Source organism: Arvicola amphibius, chromosome 7 (assembly GCF_903992535.2).
Source record: "Arvicola amphibius chromosome 7, mArvAmp1.2, whole genome shotgun sequence".
NCBI classification, from domain to species: Eukaryota; Metazoa; Chordata; class Mammalia; order Rodentia; family Cricetidae; genus Arvicola; species Arvicola amphibius.
This window is the reverse complement of record NC_052053.1, coordinates 97,241,076-97,262,599: the sequence shown is the minus strand read 5'-3', so window position 1 is coordinate 97,262,599 and position 21,524 is coordinate 97,241,076. Positions and strand designations below refer to the sequence as shown.

Sequence of the window (21,524 nt, the reverse complement as noted above, 5' to 3'; positions counted from 1 at the left end):
TGAGGCATAAATCCAAAGAGGAGGAGCTTCCCAATCTTAACTCTAATAGAATTGGAACATGGCACAAATCATTGAGCTAAAGCAGGAAGGACATGGGACAATTTGGTGATCCGGCTCATCCCTATCCCCCAAGCTTACAGTGTGGTCTCATCCTTGCTAAAATCTACCATCAGCCGGGAAGGACAGGGCTTCTGTGGAGCAGGGGTCAGGGCAGGCACTGGAGGGTGGAGGGTGACACGGTGATTTGTGATGGCCAATACTGATTGTCCACCTAACAGAACAAAACTCTGGGCATGCCTGTGAGGGGGCTTCGATATTGGGTTAACTGAGATGAGAGGACCTACCCTAACTGTGGGCATTCCACAGGCTGGAGTCCTAGATTAAAAACAAGAAAGGGAGCTGAGCACCGGCCTTCCTTGGTCACTGTCTGCTTTCTGATTGAGGATACAATGTGGGCAGTCATCTTATTCTCCCGCCACCGCCTCTTCCCCGCCATGTTGGCAATGCCCCCCCCTCAAACTGTGGACCGAGACAAGCTCTTTCTTCGGGTATTTACCACAGCAGCAAGACAAGTGTCTGATACGGGGCTGGAACATGCTCAAAGTGGAAGAGAGCTTGCACGTCCAGGAACGTCCCCCAAGTGACATTTCTGTGTCGGGAGTAACAACTCACACTAACTTAAGTGTAAATGCATTGGTGTGCTTACCCAAGAAGCCCATGGGTGGATACAGCATCCCAAACAGCTGGTTTAGTATTTCTCCTTCTCCAGACTCCCCCATCCTATTGGTTCAGGAAGCAAGGCCTCATCTAATATATAATATCCTGGGGCTTGAGACGCCTTCCTTTTTTAATACAGGGGCTGAGTCACATGGCAGACTCTGAAACTGCTCAGCCCTGGGATGAGCAGATGGTGCAGGTGCCAGCTGCTAACCAGGGAAGACAGGGGTCCAGTGCCTCCCGCTCCTCTGTGATTCTCTGATGATCAGTACACGCACCCCATGCTGAAAATGGAACGTAATGACTTATGTCATACATATGGATGAAAACAGATGATGGAAATGCTATAATTCTCAGGTAAATTGTGAAGTTCAGGGCAATTAGCGGAACATCCTCAAAATAGTTTTGGTTTGGTCGGCATGTGATCAAACCCTGAAAAGCTTCAATTTGAATGAACGAGGTTCAAATATCCGTCTTGTGTCTGCTCAAGAAGCAGAACTGAAGGAAGAGACCACAAAGCACCAGCCATAGCCTTAGGAGGTATGCCCGCTCCAGAATGAGTCTGCAAAAGGAGGAGGCTTTGAAGATCACTGGACGGCGAAAGAGTCAGAGACTCCAAGAAGCAGAATCAACATCAAGACCTAGAAACGATACAGAGCTGAAACTCTTAGGGAGCGGGAGCATCATGGACAGAGCGGGAGCACCATGGACGGAGCGGGAGCACCATGGACGGAGCAGGAGCAGCATGCTATCACGGTTCTTTCCTTCCAAGTACTTCCCCTCCCATGCCAGCCTCAGCAGTAATGAGTTATCCCATGAGTGGTGTGACCACCCACGGGATTCTGAGGGTGTGCTCGTGGCCTGCCTGTTCTGGATGAAAGGTGAAGGTCTAATACTAGAAGATTGAAGGTCCATGATCCCTACACACCGACTGGGGCTCAGTCATCCTTCTCCTCGAGGTTTCTGAGGAAGAGGATACCTGAGGACCCTGATGGAGGAGAAAGCAGAACACCACTTTACATGCATCTAAGTAAATGCCGTATTTGTTAGTTTGGGATTCTCTTTTTAGGGCCAGCAGCCGACACCAATGGCTTCCAAGGGACTTTCCCTCTTGAGCGAGGCACCAAAATGGCTTCACTTTTGATGAGAAATGCAAGCAATAAAACATATGGGTGATTGTGCACCTAAGGAGGAGAAAGCAAGATAGCCAAATCCCAAAAGGAGGCCCTGACTCAGTTTACCTGTGCCAGCCAAATGAAGCAGAAGAAAGAACTAAATTATGTAGGGGCTGATGCTTCTGCTTTTATAAATGTGGACCAATTCATTTCCTGAGATCTGACCAATAAACTGAGCAACACCCCACCCTGGCAGGCAAAGCTAGGAGAAAAGGGGAAATCTGGGGCTTCCCCTTCCTCCAGCACCTGCTCTTTCTAGGGTGCACCATGGACCAGCAGAACTACCATACCTGCGAACTTATCAGAAACATGGAGTTCGGCCCCATCCTAAACGAACGGAATCAGAGTGGGTGGCACTTTTGTAAGATCCTCGTGCAATGCAAATGTGTGTCAACGTCTGAGCAACATTGAATTTCTAGCTCCTAGATGCACTCTCTGCTCATTTCCTAAAATAATGCTTGGCAGATGGTCAATAATTAATGAAAGAATATTTGAGAAATTCTCGTTGGCACCTCTTTCGTTCCATCTGAGGGGAGGCAAGCATTTCTGGGAAGCTAGAACACACTACAAATGGGTGGATTAGCCAGACAGGAGCATACTGAAAACAAGCAAATAAAATCATTCCAGGCATCGCCATCCAACACTGCCAAGTGGGACAGATGGGCATAGTAACTCCTTCCTTACTCCCTCCCCTCATGGTCTTCCCTCCCTGCCTCACTGGTGCTCCCCTTCATTCTTAGGAGTGCTAGGTCTTGTGTTGAGTTCTGCATCATATGCAAGGAAATGTCACGTGGGTTATCTGCTTCTTAAAGCCTGCCCTGTTCTTCAGTACAAAATGGAAGGCAAGACATAGCAGGGAAAATAGAAAAAGCTCTTTTCCATGTCCTTATTCTTACCTTTAATTTAATTTTATTATTCTATTTTCTCTCTGTGTGTGTGTGTGTGTTTATGGGTATACATGTATAGTGTGTGCAGGTATGTGCACACATATATGCGGAGGCCAGAAGTCAACATGGATCACTCTCCACCTTATTTCTCAAGACAGGATCCCTCACTGAACTCAGAGTTCACTGATTGAACTAACTAGACTGGCTGGCCAGAGAGCTCCAGACACCCCTCCTCCCCCATCTCTGGCTCCTCAGCACTGGGGTTATATAGGCTTGCTTGCACAGCCAACACGTTATTGACTGAGCCATCTCCCCAGCCCTACGCCTTTCCTTTAAATAGTTGATGTGTCCTGATGTATGACTTTTTGTTGACACATCACCAAATCCAAGGTCTGGATCTTTATTCACTATTTGTCATCTACAGCTCTGTCTATGCAATGACTTTTCTTAGGGCTAATAGTAGAATCTCAGAGCCCTCATTCCCAGCCTCTTCTTTCTGCTCAACCTGACAAACTGCTTAAAAATCAAAAGGGCCAGGAGTTGGCAGATAATTATGAATTATTGGAGTTCTGCCACAACATTATTATGGGATCTAACCATGGTAGGACTTAAGGCGTAATATAGTTACCATCTGCCAAGGACTTATACTGTGCTTCCCAGCAAGCCCATGGGGTCATAACCCCACCCCCACTTAATGAGTGAGGAAATATGAGGTTGTCCAGAGTTGAATAACTTGCCCAGGAAGCGACCAGGATAGAATTCCAGGCCACACTGCCCTAAGTTCAAGGCTTCTTAGACACTGAGCAAACAGAGCGCCTCGCTTGGTGGAAAACTGTAGGCTCATTGTGTAAGCAGAGGCTCTTTCCCCACTGTCCTCCTAGCATGAGGCTCCAGTGAGATTAAAGACAGTGGAGCACTTAGAAAAGGAACATTCTTTAAAATACAAGGTATAATTTAGGATACCGACTTCAGATCCAGTTAAAAGGCTTCAGTTCTCTACAAATGGTAACTACACATGTGAAAATACTCATCCTTAGCATGAAATATATCCCAGTTAAGATGATGTATATTTTTTATTATTTACTAAATTCAAGAATGTTTATACAAGTTTTACTCTTGTTACTAAGGATGCTGTGTGTGTGTGTGTGTGTGTGTGTGTGTGTGTGTGTGTGCTCGGAGCACGGGTTTGCCCCACCTTTTAAATTTGAATTATATTTTCTCTCTCTCTCTCTCTCTCTCTCTCTCTCTCTCTCTCTCTCTCTCTCTCTCCCTCCCTCCCTCCCTCCCTCCCTCCCTCCCTCCCTCTCTCTCTCTCTCTCTCTCTCTCTCTCTCTCAGACAAGGTCTCCCTTAGGAGAATCCAATTTTAAGCATACACACTTACTGCCTGGCTCCTGAGTGTTGGGAATTGTGGGCAGGAGCCACCACATCCAGCTGCGTCACATTTTACAAATCAAACAAACAAACTGGGTGCTAGGGAGATGGCTGAGTGATTAAAGCACTTGTAAACACCGGGTTGGCTTGGGGGCCCACCCTTAGTGCCAGCAATTGGAAGGTGGAGACAGTGGATCCCCAGAGCTAGCTGGTTAGCCAGACTAACTGCTTCCTAAGCCCTGGGTTCAACTGAGAGACCCGCCTCCGTGAAAAAGATGGAGAACATCAATGAAGACTCCCAACATCAACCTCAGGCCGACACGTGCATGTGCATCCCACGCCTGTGTGTTCACACATACGGGAACACTCACATACACATGAGGGAGAAAGAGCACACTGACAATACATTTCAAAAAAAATTTTTTTTTTTTTTTTGGTTTTTCAAGACAGGGTTTCTCTGTAGCTTTGGAGCCTGTCCTGGAACTAGCTCTTGTAGCCCAGGCTGGCCTTGAACTCAGAGATCCGCCTGCCTCTGCCTCCCGAGTGCTGGGATTAAAGGCATGCGCCACCACCGCCTGGCCAAGACTTTCTTGATCTGGGTATTAAGCTTAGTGGTAGAATGTTTGCCTGGCACAAATGAGGCCCTGGATTTGACCCAAAGCACTTTAAAATTAACGTAACTTTATAGATCGGAAAATAAGTAAGAACAGAAGAATAAATATGAGCAAGTGTAAAGAATGATGTAAGAGATTCTGGAGCAGGATTGCATGGGTTCAGAAACCAGATTTCTGACTGAGCTGAGCCTGGGGGCTCGCACCTTCAATCCCAGCACTCAGATCTCTGTGAGTTCAAGGTCAGCCTTGTCCACAAAGTGAGTTCCAGGATAGCCAAGGCTGTTACACAGAGAAACCCTGTCTCAAAAAAACCACACACACACACACACACACACAGAGAGAGAGAGAGAGAGAGAGAGAGAGAGAGAGAGGAGAGAGGAGAGAGAGAGAGAGAGAGAGAGAGAGAGAGAGAGAGAGACTACTTACTAGGAGTAGAATTTCAGCAAGTCTCTGTGGCATGGTGTTCAAAATTAGCGTAGCACCATTTATTTCACTAGACTATTAAGAAGGGAAAATGATTTATATATAAAGGTCTTAATCCAGTATCTGGCATAGTGTATAGTAAAATGCTCTCTGGCTACAAAACAATTGCTTCCACAGCCTATGGTGCAGACATACAATAAGCTACTATACATAAGGCATAGGGGTCTAGTTTAGTGGTCGAGCACTTGCTAGCATGCATGAAGCCCCAGGTTCAACCCCCAGAACTGCAAGGGGGGAAGCAGTAAAAGGATATTCAATCACATAAAACAAGAAGGTTTTTTTTTTAAGGTAATGAACTGTAAACATTGTCCCATAGCACTTATATTTGTTAGACAGAAATACAAACTTTACCTAGAGTCTCGGGTGACAATACAAGCTGGGGATGGGGGTGTTGACAGTTTTCTGTACTGCAGAGCGGCAGGTCAGTCTGGTACCTATCACTGCTGGTCTTGTGTACACCCAGCATTTCCCACATGCTCGTGAGTGATGCTGAGATCCCGCTGGTTCAAGGCCTGACCTTTGGAATAGGAAGCCTTCACGGCAGTGTCTCTGAGCCAGTCTTGGAGCTTCTAAAGCACAGTTACTGATCCAAGACTGAGGTTCTGTTTTAAAGGGCCTTGACTCTGACCTTAGAATTTGAATATAGTAGTGTCCCAGGAGATGCTGATGCTGCAGATAATCACAGTAGAGCATCTTTTCTCTCTTAGCATCATATATGACATGAGATCCTAAAAACGAATCTATATTCTTCACTGCCTATAAATCAAATCCAAGCTTCATCCAGAAACCCTTGGAATTCCTCCTAGACGTCTCTCATTCCCACTGCCACAAAGTCAAGTCATTATGCCCTGAATACACCTGAGATATCAAACATCACAGTTCTACGAACATTCCTCCTGCCCACCTGTTCAGGGTCCTCAAATGCTGTTATCCCCATAAGGCTCACAGAGCTCCGCAGCAGTTTCTGTTACTTCCCAGTGACACTTTCCAACCTCTGCCTGGTCCAGTGATTGCTAATGGGGACTGTGTCATCCGGCAGGAAACTGGGCACTTCTGGGGTGCAGGGGGCGGGAGTAACTTGTGCCCATTTTCATCTGCCTGCGGGCCTCAGCCAATCTCCAGCACACAGCTGACACTCACGACTCAGAGAAAGAATGAAGGGGGGGGGGATCCTCCCCAGGAAGAGCGCGGAACCGTCTAGTAATGGAAACTGGAACCCTGTGCCCGCCAAGCCTGATGACCAACAGTAACAGGTGTTTCCATCTCCGATTCTGTGATTCATTCTGCATAGCTGCGCACGCACGTAGCGTAAGCACACAGGCTCCTGGAATAAAACGCCCGGCACGCAAACGTGCACCCAGGGTCCTAGGCGCCCGGGAGATACACCTCAGCGACAACCTGGCTCCACAAAGGGGAGGCCCTGTCACCTAAAACAGTAATGTCTTACCGCAAACAAAACAAGCAATGGCTCCTGCTTTTTTCCCCCCCGCCATTGCTCCCCGTTGCACCTTTCCTTTTAGTTCTAAAGAAAGCTGTTGGGGTGACCCCTCCTCCCGTCCTCCCGTACACACGCACCCCTCCCCCACTGCCTCTTTCGGCCACGGCGAGCCTGGGAAGGTTGGATGAATGAGAACTAGGGGAACCTCTTTGCCGTTAATCCTCCCCTTCGTTGAGCGAGCCCAGCTTCTTCCGGGTCAGCGACAATCACCACCACCACCACCCTAGTCAGGCCTCGCTGTCCCCTGCACCGCGGCCAGGCGAGCCCAGGGTCCAGTAACCAGAGGCGGCAGGTTGCGGGAGCAGAAAAGGGCGGGGACGAGGGCGGGCGCCACCGGAGCGGGGGAGGGAACTGGGAGGGGAGCAATCGCAGGAGGAGGGAGCTGCCTCCGGCGGCTGGCGACGAGGATGGGAGTGCGGGGCAAGCGCGCGGCGCCCTGGGTCACGGCAGCGGCGGAGTCTGCCGGGCGCTAAGCCAGCGCCCGGCGCTTTTAAAGCCGGGATCCCGGCGCGCTCCAGGCGCGGGCGGCGGCCGGATGGAGAGGAAGGCGACCCGAGCCTCGGGGAACCCTAACCCGCCCGCACTGGGCGAGGGGCCGCGGTCCGTGCCACCACCGTGCGTCCCGGGCGGCGGAGGGGCCCCTGAGCGGGGCCAGGCTGGGGCGGCGGCCGAGCCCGCGGAGCTCATCCGGCGGGCGCACGAGTTCAAGAGCCAAGGGGCGCAGTGCTACAAGGACAAGAAATTCCGCGAAGCCATCGGCAAATACCACCGGGCGTTGCTGGAGCTGAAGGGGCTGCTGCCGCCTCCAGGGGAGCGGGAACGGGACGCGCGGCCAGCTTCCCCGGCCGGAGTCCCCAAACCCAGCCATCTCTCAGAGGAACAGAGCAAGACGATCGAAGCCATCGAGATCGACTGCTACAACAGCCTGGCAGGTGAGCCGCGCCCCGCCGCGCCCCCTGCCCCTCCTTCCCTCCCCCACCCCGGACTTCTAGGGGCCCCGCCCGGCCTCGCGTCCGTCCCCTGCTCTGCCGACCTAGTCCCTCTGGGTCTCAGAGCGCCAGTGAGGTACACCGCGGCGCTGACTCCCTCCTGTGACAGTGGTGCTCCGGGGAGGAGACCTGGGAGGGAGGCGCTTGAGAAAAAGTGTGACTTTCAAGATGATGCCTTCCAAAGGCCATAGTCATCTCGAGTCTCTTCCCTTATATACATGGTAAATCTTACCTTTAAATGGCTGGACAGACAGAGGGCGACCCAGCGGGGTCTGGCAGCGACAGCTACTGCTGACCAGTGAACCTGGGTTCAAAATATAGAGGCAGGCAGCGCCCAGGTGTGTCCCACAGGCCATGGGTTCTATGGGCAGTCAATGCACCTGTCTGCCACACTAAGGTATCACCGGCTCCAAAGTTGACCTATGTCTTCCCTTCTGTATGCATCCGGTGGGAATTGGCCTTTCCCCAAGTTCTCTTGCCCTAGTAGCAAAGGGGATTTTTTTTTCAGGATGTCCTTAACAGCCTGAGCAAAATGGATTCCAAAAATGCCACTTTCTTCTCTCTGGGTCTTGCTGGTTGTTCCAGGTTACCAATTCGTGGTAGGTAGGTTTCTAGCCCTGCTGAATTCTTGCTCTTCTTCATGAGGTTTATCTGTTGGGCTAAAGGTATACATTTTACAATGTACTTTAGGGATGAGGCATGTATATATGTATATATGTATATATGTATATATATATACACACATATGTATATATATATATATGGTATAAAATCTTTACAGTCTGTTAAAAAGGAGAACTCTGGGCCTTTCAAAGGACTTCCTGTGAAATGTGGGAAACCGTGGCATGAGCAACTTGCCTTACAGTGACAAAACCACTCTCCTCTTGTCCAACCCTGTGTGCTGGGATTTGGCATAGTCAAACTTCCCTGGTAGAATAGAAGGACATTGGTTTCTAACCTTAGAAGTTGCCTGAACTAACTGTAGACCTGTTCCAGCAAGGAGGAGGAGGATGACCAGGGATGTGTCTGGAGGCTGGAGATGCTCCAACTAGGCTCTATTCAGAAGTGTTCCCTTTGAGCACCAGCCTCCCTCTGCCTTTACATTAGTCCACGTTTGAGGTCATCTTTAGGCAAATGCGCTACCGCTGTGCTACCATGGCCCTACAAGGGATCATCTTTACTAGGGTGAAACTGAGCCTAGGGAGACACTTTATACGTTGTGAAGTAGCTTGCAAAGGTAAAGAATCAATACATCAATACCAAGTCACAGAAATGGTGATATTGGTCCCAGTATTACAAATAATGGCGCCAGAGAAATTTGTGGTGCTGAAAGATGGAATTATGTGAGTCCGTAAAAGGACACTTGATTCCTCTGTTTCCTGTAAGCGTCTGGCATACTGGCTGCTGCCCTGGTGACTAAAGGGCATAGCGGCTGTGAGCGGAGGCCGAGGCACTCTGGATGGCTAATGCGGTGATTTTGGAGTGCTAATGGAGCCTGCCTCCAGCATTAGCCACAGGCGTTCCAGAACCATATTCACCCCACGCTTCTGGCTACCAGCCAGTAAGTAGCACTGCCTGCCCTCACCCCACAAATGGCTACATTTCCATGGTGAAACTCAAGATGTGTCGTTGGTCAGGCCAGCCCAGTCAGGGCAGGGCTGAGGTCTGGTCAGCCCTTCTATCCCCACCACCCAAAACACTTTGGAAAACTTCTCTGGTGACTGAATGGAAAGAGATTCTAGCAGACTTTCCCTCAGCTGCCTTCTCTGAGACCCATCACTTATTAATATTAATAACTTAGTGTGTGTACTACTAGGTACCTACATGCACTTTCTGAGACAGGGTTCACTATGTAGCCTGGAACTATACATGTAGATCAGGCTGGCCTTGAATTCAGAGGTCCTCTTGTCTCAGAGTGCTGAGATTAAAGGCATACAGCAACACACACACACACACACACACACACACTACTGAAAAAAATACAGCCATTTGTCTTACAGAAGGGTATCCCGAGGCTTCCAGAGCCATCCATCTCCAAAAACAATGCCTTTGCCATCACAACTTGATGCAGAAAGCCAGCATTTTCCAAACCTCTCCTGTTACCTGGTACCCGGACTCTGGGGGTCTCTCAAAGCCCACATTTCAAAATTCTTTGGGGAGCCCTCAGTCCTGGTAATTAGGAAAGAAGAACATACAGGACCTTGATTCAAGGCTCTGAGACTACCACCTGATGTCTTCAGATCTCACATAACTGTGTGAATGATGGCAAGATGCACAGTTTTGTCAGAGTCTACACCGTGTGTGGAACATTCATCACCTGGCAGGAAGGCTCTGCACAGAAATCACTTTGATGAGAAGCTTGACCTTGCTCTCTTTGAGTTGGCACATGAAATCACATCAAATCCCAATCTCTCAGAAGTTCCAGTTAGTAGCACACAATCCTTTCTCGTGGGATTATCAAAGTAGTGGATACCTATATAGATATTTTCTTCTAGAAAAGAGCAAAACCTTGAAAGAACTGCAGAATGACCTCTAAATCCACCTCCCAAAGAAATCTGTGTTTAGCTGGGTGGTAGTGGCGTACATCTTTAATCCCAGCACTTGGGAGGTAGAGGCAGGTGGATCTCTGAGTTTGAGGCTGGCCTAGTTTATAGAATAAGTTCTAGGACAGCCAGAGCTACACAGAGAAATAGTGCTTCAAAAAAACAAAAAAAGAAATCCATGTTGAATGTATGTCTATGTGTGTGTGTGTGTGTGTGTGTGTGTGTGTGTGTGTGTATGTGTATGTGTTTACAAAGCAAGGTTCCTTGTCCTTCGGTGTATACAGTAACATATTCTGCTCTTAACCCCACTTACCATTGTGTCAGAAGCATTTATACGCTTCATTAAAATATTTTCATGAAGATTATTTTAAACATAAAATAAAAAATTTAAGTGTGTATTCTCAGTTATCTTTGGGTAGAAAGGAAAGAAGAAAGACTCATATTGTTTTTGCTAGGGCTAGCACAGTGCAGGCTGTCCCAAGAGATAGCTTTTACCCTGAGCCCTGGCAAATAGGAAGGAGGGAGGCAAGAGCAGGTTCATTCTGGCAGAGAAGCAGCTGACCCTTCCTTCCATCGGGGATTTGGTGGCCCCTGGACAACCTGATGATGTGGTTCTTAAGGCCCTGTCCTTCACATAGAGCCATATGTAGAGAGAGAGGCTTGGCATTGGAAAGGCACTTAGAATAGCCCAGAAACACCTAGAGAATTAGAATGTGTTGCTAAGGGCTGCTTTCTCCAAACAAGCGGCTGTGGTGAGGCATCTGGAGAAAACTTACACAAACCCTCATGCTCTGTCTACAGAGCCCTCAAGAATAGCAAGGGAGATGCTATAGGATGCAGTGAGAGGTGCTAGTCTAATGCCCATTTGAATGTCCCTGGAAGCCCAAGAAGGCTGTGCAGATGGTCTGCAAATCGCCCCAGGTTATTGCCTGTTCTGACTCAGATTTCATTTTGGATGGGAGGACACTGGCTAGCTGTGCAAGGCTAGGGTTTTTCATGCCTTGTTCTCTGGGAAATTCAAGGGAATGGTATTTTCTTCTTTTGGAATTTCAATAGACAAGCTAATCTAACCTGCCCAGGAAGACTAAGGAATCCGAGCCTTACTGAGGCCGCAGAGCAAGCTTGCATTTGTCTGTTGACCCCGAACAAGACACATGATTCCCCTGGGGCCTTGGAACCTTGTGAATGGTAGAATTTTTCCTCTTGGGGCTCTGGAGGCTGCATCTAGGGTATGGCGACAGAGATGCACCACACATTGCTTTATTGATATTTTCAAGACCCACGATTTAAATGGCAACAGTGGCGATAGGTGCCACTGGATCCCAACGAAAGCTGGAAATCTGTGCCCTGATGTTCCTCGTGGCCTGCAATAAACACTCACCATTTTGTTCTACCGCCAGTTCTCTACCCATGTAGAGCCATGTTTGGGAGATTTGTTTTCTCTTCCCAAAGGGTAGACAGTATCATATTAGTCTCAACTTTAGACCACAATATAAAAGTATGACAAGGTCTTGGAACAAGTTTGTACCAAGAGAAATCCTGGAATAGTGTCCTCTGAAACCAACTTTATTCTTGCTAGTAGACATGTCTCGAAGTCATGAGGTCAGGGCTGGGCACACAATATTCAGAGCTGTCCTAGTTGCTTGTCAGCTTGACACAAGACAGGCAGGATCATTTGCAAAGAGGGGACTTCAATGAGCAAATGCCCCATCAGGTCTGTGAGGTGTTTTCTTGATTATGATCGATGTGGGACAGCCAAGCCCAGCGTGGGCTGGCGGTCCTGGGTTATATAAGAAAGCAGGATAAGCAAAACACAAAGAGCAAGCCAGGAAGTAGCCCCCCTCCATGTCCTCTACCTCAGCTCCTGCCTCCAGGTTTCTGCTTGAGCTCCTGCCCTAGCAACCTTCCTACACAATGAACTGAGATTGGGATGAGTAAGTCCAAATGAACCCTTTCCTCGCCAAGTGGCTTCTGGTCACAGTGTTCTATCAGTGCTATAGGAACCTAATTATGTCAAGAGCACAACAGGAAAATATGGAACTTGAGCCGGGCAGTGGTGGCACCTGTCCTCGATCCCAGCACTCAAGAGTCAGGCCGATCTCTGAGTTCGAGGCCAACCTGGTCTACAGAGTGAGTTCCAGGACAGTCAGGGCTACACAGAGAAACCGTGACTCTAAAAACAAACACAAGAATAAAAAAATAAAAACAAAAGAATATAGAACTTGTTCAAGAAGCAGGGAAATCATATCACTAATGATCCTAAAATATAAAAATTTTACCAGGGACATAACTGCAACCATGTACTTGGAAGGTTAAGGGAAGAGGGTCATGAGTTCAAAACTAGCTCTCCTCATCTAACCTGGTCTATATAGTGAGTTTAGGGCTAACCAGCCTGGTGTAGATAGGCATTCAAAATTAGCCAGTCTAGTCTATATAGTGAGTTCAGGATTAGTTGGTCTGGTCTACATAGTTAGTCCAAGGCCAGTCAGCCTGGTCTATACAGTGAGTTCATGGCTGGTCTACATAGTGAATTCAGGCTGGACTGTCTCAAAAACAACCCAACCAAAACAAGGTAAAAGATAATACTTTTCTTTCATGGTTACTCTCTCTTGACATGGGGGGGTTTTTAAATGTCATTACAAGTAAAGTAAGTTAAATTTTTATATCGGAAAGAATTTCATTGTTCATCTGTGTTCTTTACAATGTCAGCTTTAAATGAGACTATGACTACTTAGCTTGAATGTGGAATCAAAAATTTCACAATTCATGTTTTGTAGTTCTTACAGGCATGCATAATTCATTCCTACTGGAACAGTAGGAAGGCTACACAAGGGAACTATTTTTATTTAACTTCCTTATATGCATATCTTATGTGCAGATGCCATATGCACCCTTCACACAGGGTTCTCTGATAAGTGAGAAAATGGGACTGAACCATGGGTTGCCCTATCCTTTTCTGCCATTTCCAGCAGAAGTGGGTTGGCTAAGCTGAGATTCAACAGAAATAAGAAAGGATTGTGGTCGGATGTTTCTCTTCTACCCACCTGTTCCCAAATACCTGGCAGTTGCTTCCCAGATGATTGACTCAGAAGCTTAATATAAATGATAAATGTTCAGCCAATAGCTTAGGGTTATTAATCATTAGCGTTTACATTTTAAGTTAACCCGTATTCCTTATTTGCACTCTGCCACATGGCAGTACCTTTATTAGCGTGGACATTCATCTGCTGCTCCCTCTGTGTCTGTTTGACTCCTGACTCCACCCTTCTCCTTCCTATCATCCTTAGTTTGGTTGCCGCACCTATACTTCCTGCCTGGGTACTGGCCAATCAGCATTTTATTAAACCAATTCAAGTGGCAAATCTTTACAGTGTACAAGAGGATTATCCCACAGCAAAGGATATGATTGGCTTCTATAGGACATTTGTGTTACTTAGAACATCTCCCCCTTCACCTCCCGAATTTGAAGATGTTTCTGGTTTAAGGGAGAGTGTGTGGTCTCTTGGGTTTGCCAGTGTGTCCACTTAGTTATAGATATGACACCTTTACTTACTCACATTGAACTCTGTGTTGTGCATGGATCTGCCAGAAGTCTGTGCTTATGGGCTATTGCATATGAACAGGGCTTCAGAGAACAGGACTATACTGATCTCTGGTGCCCATTATATGATGTCATCAGACCTCCCCTACAAAATGCAAGCTCAAAATTGTTGAATGTGAAGAAGGCATCAGAACAATATAAAACCAAGCCCTAGATGCTTCTGAACAAGGGCTCTAGGCATCTTCATAAGTGGTTTGCCTTTGAGGGCAGCCCTCAGTGAGACTGTAGGAGATGAAGGGATGCATCTAAAATATACAAAACTAGGTGTAGATGCTGAGATGAAGTTTAAAAAAGAGAGAGAGAGCGTATTCAGCAAAAACAGACATGGAGGTGGAGGAGTTACAATTTTCTAAAAAAAGGTGTAAGGATCAAATGTGCAAAACACATTCAGGAAAGACACTGGGAAGAACAGTCTGACCTCGGACTTTGGGCTGAGTCTCTAAGGTGAACTCTGAAGCTCCTTAGGAGGCCTGCGTGGGACTTTGTCAAGAAGCCTCTAAGCAGAAACTCTATTTATTTATTTATTTATTATTTATTATTACATGGAGGTATTCAGCCTAGCATGGAGGTGGAGGAGTTACAACTGCGATTGAGCGGTAAGGAGGACTTCAGAGACTAGTAACAAATGATTACCTGGTGGCCAAAAGATGAGCTTTGGGGCAAGACTTGGTGGAGAAGGAGGGAAAAGAGACTCAAGGCTGCTTTTTCTGGGACTGTCGTGTAGGTAGCATTTGGACAATGTGTCTTAAAGACCTTCTAAATGCAGCTTCTAAAACCATTTTCTAAAGAAAGGTGTAAGGATCAAATGTGCAAAACACATTCAGGAAAGACACTGGGAAGAACAGTCTGACCTCGGACTTTGGGCTGAGTCTCTAAGGTGAACTCTGAAGCTCCTTAGGAGGCCTGCGTGGGACTTTGTCAAGAAGCCTCTAAGCAGAAACTCTATTTATTTATTTATTTATTATGTATACAGTTAGCCAGAAGAGGGCACCAGACCTTATTAGAGATGGTTGTGAGCCACCATGTGGTTGCTGGGAATTGAACTCAGGACCTTTGGAAGAGCAGGCAATGCTCTTAACCACTGAGCCATCTCTCTAGCCCCTAGGCAGAAACTCTTGAAGGGATCTTAAATCCAGATTCCCTACAGCCCAAATACTCAAGAAGGTTTGTGCAAGATGCAAAGATCTGACAGCTCTACAGATAGACAGGAAGAAACACCAAGGTACAGAAAAGCCAAAGGCTGCTCCTGGAGTGTTAACGGTTGGGTCCCAGCTGCAGAAGGGAAGTTCTCACCATCCACTGCACTCACTGGCCACCAGGCTGCACCTGTTCCCAACAGCAAGGATGGAAACCGGATGTCTCAAGCAAACAACCCAAGACTTCCTGATTCCCTGGAGTCAGACGCATGTTGAAATAGTTGTCTATTTCAGCCTAGATAATGGGTATGGCTTAGTCTCAATCACAGCACAGTAACATGTGCCCTAGCTCAGGCAGCAGTGTGAGACATAAAAAGACCAAGGATGGGGGCAGAGAGACGGCTCTGCTGTCAAGAGCACTTCTTACTCTTGAAAAGGATCTGAGTTTGGTTCCCAGCACCCACTCTGGGTGGCTCACAGCTGCCTGTAACTTCAGCTCCACCAGGATCAGTTTTACATCTTTGGGCTTTAGCACCCATGTGCCATACTCACAAAGACACATAATTAAACAATAATAAAAATAAATCTTTTTTTTTTAAAGGCCAAAGACAATCTGACATCTCTAACCTCTGCGGGCATTCACTTGGGTACTAAAAGGTGCCTCCTTGAAATTTCTCTTAGTCCATCTGCTTTCTTCTTTTGCAACAACACAGGCTACATCTCATTGCTGTTAGAAGGATACACTTTGACATTTCTAGGGCAACTCCCTTGTCCATCCTTTTGTCGTTTCTTCTGGAACTTATGCATCCCTTTCTGTGATTGTGTCTCAAGGAACTAGGTTTCTCATTCTCTGGAACTTGTGTGACCAGACAGAACTGGTGTGTTAGTGACTTTTTATGCTATGACAGAGTCTGTGACAAAAACAAATTAAGAAAGGAAAGGTTGACTGGGGCTCATAGTCCATCGTGCTGAGAAGGCGTGACTATAGGAACGATTTGGGGCTGAGGCAATGAGAGACTGCGGTGATTGGTTACAGGAGCTGCCATTGGGAAGAATGCTCAGGCAGAAAGGAGGGCTATATCCCATAATCCCTGTTCCTACTGCCCTATGCCTGCCAGCTACTTCCCAACCCCTCAGAACAGAGCCACCAAGTAGAGACAAACTGTTCAAACAGTTGAACCTGTAGGGACATTTCACATTCAAGCCATAAAGCTTAAACACCCTTGTCAGTGGAAAGGTGACCTGGGTTTATATGGTCAGAGAAAAATAAGTCTGTGTAGTTGGTTGTTTTTACTCTTTGCTCTTTGGGAGCCCGCCACTCATTCCCAAATAAATACACACACGGAGACTTATTGTTACTTATAAATGTCTTAGCTTGTCTTGTTTCTAGTTGACTTTCTTAAACTATCCCATCTATCTTTTGCCTCTGGGCTTTTATTTTCCTATATGCCTTTCTTTACTTCTTACTCTGTGGCTTGCTGTGTAGTTGGGAAGTTGACCCCTCAAGTCCCCTCCTTCTCCTTCTCTTGCTCCTCTATCTCCTCAGATTTCTCCTCCTGTTTATCCTCTCTGCCTACCAGCCCTAGCTATCCTTTCTCCTGCCTCACTTTTGGCTGTTCAGCTCTTTATTAGACCAATCAGGTGTTTTAGACAAGCAAAGTAACACAGCTTCACAGAGTTAAACAAAAGCAACATAAAAGAAGGTAGCACATCTTTGCATCATTAAACAAATGTTCCACAGCATAAACAAATGTAACATATCTTAAAATAATATACTAACGTTCTACAGCATATACAAATGTAACACATCCTCAACTAACATTCTAGAACATAAGCCAGTATGTGAAACTGTTTAACGAGCATAGGGACTCGGAAGCCCACCTTGCCTCCCCCTCTTGGTGTCCTGCCTGCTCCAGAGTGTGTGGCTCCAGGAGTTTTCCAGGAGTGTGTGACTCTGGAGTTCTGAGTAGCTCGAGTGGGAGTGCTAAGAGCTGACGCTGGCTTCAGACACAGAAGAAATGAACTGCTAGGGAAGGTGCCCTAGGTGTGTGCTCTGGAAGCTGAGCGTGGCTGCTGTCTTCACACGAGCTGGCCTTTAGGAACACAGCAGAAGCCTGGCCTGATGCAAAGGAACCTGAGCTACAAAATCTGTCTCCTGTTTGCTGAGTGCCTCAAGTCAAGGAATTTTACCTCTTGAGTTATGGGTTTCTAGTTTGTAAAAAGGAAGGGTTGGATTCTGGGACCTCTGAAGTCCTTTCCCGTCTCTTCAGGTTCTTCTCTTCTGAATCATAGGCCATTACACAGTGCTTCTGTGTGTCCTTACAGAGACCAGTCTCCAAAATTTATTATACAAGGTTTAATGCAGAACAGCATTTAATATGACTATCCTCATTTGAATATTTAAGAGTCAATAACAGTCTTTGCATTTGATATCATGTCAAATCATAGTGAAGCAGTTGTCACCTTTGAAAACAGAGGCTAAGGAACTTCAGACAGAAGACAGCAGACAGACAAAGGAGCTCAGTTTTTTATTTGAAATCTTTCTGTAATATTGGCGTTTCTAACTGTATGCTTCATAGTTTTTTTAAATTTTTTAATGATTTATTTAACTTTATGTACATTGGTGTGAAGGTGTCAGATCTCGTGGAACTGCATTTTCAGACAGTTGTGAGCTGCCACGTGGGTGCTGGGAATTGAACCCGGGTCCTCTGGAAGAGCAGTCAGTGCTCTTAACCGCTGAGCCATCTCTCCAGCCCCCCACAGTTTTTTTTTTTTAAAGAAAAAATGATAACATTAGTTTTCTGTGTAGAGAAATTATGAGCTCTCTTGCTTTCCTTACATTTGCCCCAAGGTAACTCAACACACATATTTTTCAGTATCACTCTTGGAATCAGCTATGTCTCGCCTGTCTCTGTCAGACAGTAACATCAAAGATGTCAAATCAACTATCCCAGACCCTATGTTCTCTCTTATGTCCCCTGATAGGATCCAGTCCACATACAGAACTCAGTCCTGGCAGCATGATAGCTCACAGAATAGGGAGAGGACTGCACATTAACGTAAATTTGGATCTGGTGGCGAGACAGGGACAACTGGGGTCAGCGCTGGGACATGAGATGGTCCTGGACATTACGAATGTGCCTCTAGCACTTGGGAAGGGGTGGGATGAGTGTCCAGGATTCTTGTCTAGGGAATCCTGCCTGCTGCTGGCTCCAGCAGAGTACCAGAAGGAAGCCTACACATTCATCTGATCTTTACTGGACACCTGCCATGGCTCTTCATCACCCAAACTTGAGCCACTCTGTTCTCAGACTTTGAGACCAGGCTCTGCTGGAAACCTGCTGGGCAACCTCAGGCAGATCCCTTCCTTCAGAGGCTCGGTTTCTCTATACATAAACAGTGGGACAGCTTCTCTCCAACTCCCCTTGTGGGAGCACTGAGCCACTAGGACTTTGAAGGGCTTGTAACCATCCTCCTATCTCATCCTTTGTCTCTGGGAACTGCCAGATTTGGGGATGGAAATGGGAGATAAGCTCCCTTTTATTCCAGTTGACTCATCTGTGCTGACAGCTACGTATTCAAAGAACTTGGCTGAGACTGCCAGGCAACCTCTGCAACTCGGAGAAGAGGCCAAGGGACTTCATTGTCTCTCAGGATGTTAGGGATGGATATGGGGTGTCTGAGAGGATGGTGAGTTGACGAGGGGTTAAAGCCAATATAAAATTCTGTATGGATCCTGGTACCCATTGATGACCCGAATTAGCACCCATTTATGCTGTATCTGACCTGATTCGTCAAAAATTCTGACTTTAACTCTAAACATTCAGTCTTTCACACCAGAAATGACCCCAGGGAGGCAGGGAAAGAAACAAAAAAGCCTTTGAGACACAGGCTGGCAAGGGCAAGAGTTTCGGGGAATAGATCCCAGCCAAACTGTAACATCTCACAAAAAAAGTTACCCTTGGCCTAAGACTGAATGGCCTTGGGGAGTCTGGCCAGGTCTGAAAGTTTTAGTCATACTAAGTCAAAACTGAGCACTTTACTCGAATGGACCTGTCATCTCCAGATTGTAGAGACCACAGAACTCTCAGAGATTAGAGTAGCCTCTTCTCTGATACCTCTACAGGGAGGGTTGTGTGCCCATGTTTATTTGGGGGGGGGGCACAAGACACAGAGGCAATCCTGAGCTGCACAGCAGGACCCAGCAATGGACAGAGCTGAGTAATGTAGGGAGATTTTTTTGTTTAACATAAGGGTCTGGATTTGAATCTTGGCTTTTCTGTTAATCTGAACAGATCTCAACCCCTGTGAGCTACTTTGTTCATTACTGCAAGGGAGTAAGATGTGTACGTACCACATGGGAATGCCATGTGGTTAAAGGATGTCAGCACCTACACCCCTCATGGTGCCTGATGTGCAGAAGCTGATTAAGATGAGGGGTGTGTGCAGAGGTGGCGATATTAGTGTCAGCAGAGAGAAGTATATGGGAGGAGATGAGGAGGATGTGGCAAAGGAAGCTCTAGGAGCTTGAGAAGATGAGGAAACTCTAAGGACAAAGGAGGGGTCATGGAAGCTTCACCCCCTAAGCAGTCCCAGGTAGGAAAGATGAGCAACATGTATCCAGCCCCTCTGGTGATGATGTGGGGAGGCTGAGTGAAGAAAAAGTTGACCAGATGTTCTCTGAGAGTCAGCTAAATTCTGCCAGAACCCCCTCTCCTGTACCCCCTTCTAGTTTCTCAGGATTGAGGGATGCACTCAGGAAACACATAGAAACTGTTTGATAGGCCCTGGGGAGATGGGTAAGTGGGTAAAGTACTGACTAAACAGCTTGAATTCCAGAGTTCAGATCCCCAGCACCCATGGAAGTTCTGGCAGGAGTGGTAGCCCACCTTGGGAAATGAAGACAAGATTATCCCCAGAGCAAGAGTCCTACCTAGACTACTTCAATCATGAGCTCTGGGCTCAAGTAAGAGAACTTGTCTCAATGTATATTGTGGAGAGTGACAGAGGAGGACACCAAAGTTAACCTCTGACCTCCGATACACACACACACACACACACACACACACCATATATACATTTTAAAAAATAAAAAAAAAGAAACTGCTGGTTTCTAGACTGTCTTGGGCTCCAGGCTGACACTGTGTAAGAGAATGGGGCTCAGTTAGATGTGTCTGGATGTGTCTGTTCTCCTCCATGTTCCAGCCTCTGCCCCAGGGTTCCCCAGTGTCTTTCTTTGAACTGAACCAGCAGGGAAAGAACTATAGGCAGGTGGGTGCTCTCACAAATCAGACCAATCTCCAGCTGTCTGACAGCAAAGACTTGATGAGAAGAGACAATCTGCCATCGTTGAGGTCCCAGTAGGTCCCCATAGAGCTTAACAAGAAAGCAAGTGGGGTGGGAGTGGGATGATGATGATGGAGTGGGATGCTGATGGAGTGGGATGATGATGGTGTGGGATGCTGATGGAGTGGGATGCTGATGGAGTGGGATGCTGATGGAGTGGGATGTTGATGGAGTGGGATGCTGATGGAGTGGGATGCTGATGGAGTGGGATGCTGATGGAGTGGGATGATGATGGTGGGGGATGATGATGATGGAGTGGGATGATGATGATGGAGTGGGATGATGGAGTGGGATGATGATGGAGTGGGATGATGATGGAGTGGGATGATAGAGTGGGATGCTGATGGAGTGGGATGATGATGGAGTGAGATGATTTTGGAGTGGGACAAAGGAGGAGTGGGATGTGTCAGGTACCCAAGGGAGAAGTCATAGACAGATGCTGCCCATCTTCTACAGTTCATGCAGGCACCTAGACCCTAAAGCTGCCTCCTATGCTGAGGATGGAGATATCTCTGGCCTAGCTGGGTATCCTGGGAGTGGGAGAACAGTGTGTATGTTGTCCCTTGGATCACCTCTCGGGTGTTTGAAGATTAGGATGTCCCCAGTCCTCTCAACCCCAGAGAACCCTAAGGTACTGCCCTATAGCCAGGCAGCATTGTCTGTGTGGAAACCCTTCTCTCTTTAAAGGAATAGAAACCAATATTTGGTTTTCTTCATGTTTTGTTTTAATGGTTTCTAATTAAAAAAATAAATTATTGTAGTCACTGGAGTTGCTGAAAGTATAAGAAATTACAGTAACAAATGAAGAATGCTCATCAGCCACCTCACTTCAAGGTTTACTTTCTCCAGTTTGTCAGAAATGAAGTTGGTCTCCTTTGGCTTTCTCAGTACCACAAGGTGCTGCTCAGTACCCCTGGGTGTCACCAAGGGCAGCTCAATCCTCACTGCCATCTCCTTTCATACCTCACTAGTCTGTTGAGTTACTCTAGGCTTTACTGGGGCTTATGGAATGCACAAAGCATTTCTGTCTCTTAGGAATATTTTTTACTATTTTATTATTTTTTAAAAAGAAAACAAACTATCTTTTTTTTTCATTATACAAACCAATCCAAGTTCCTACTCCCTCCTCTCATCCATTCCTCTGAGAGGGTAAGGCACATTG

At 46.9% G+C, this 21,524-nt stretch overlaps 1 protein-coding gene across 1 annotated transcript in view; it reads left to right on the top strand.

Moving 5' to 3' along the window:
- Positions 1-7,282: 7,282 nt before the first annotated feature.
- Positions 7,283-21,524, top strand: part of Ttc9 (tetratricopeptide repeat domain 9) — a 35,092-nt gene continuing 20,850 nt past the window's right edge. Inside the window, exon 1 of the mRNA XM_038338145.1 lies at positions 7,283-7,679. Within this exon, the coding sequence (XP_038194073.1) occupies positions 7,283-7,679 (397 nt within the window). The remainder of the gene's footprint in view (positions 7,680-21,524) is intronic.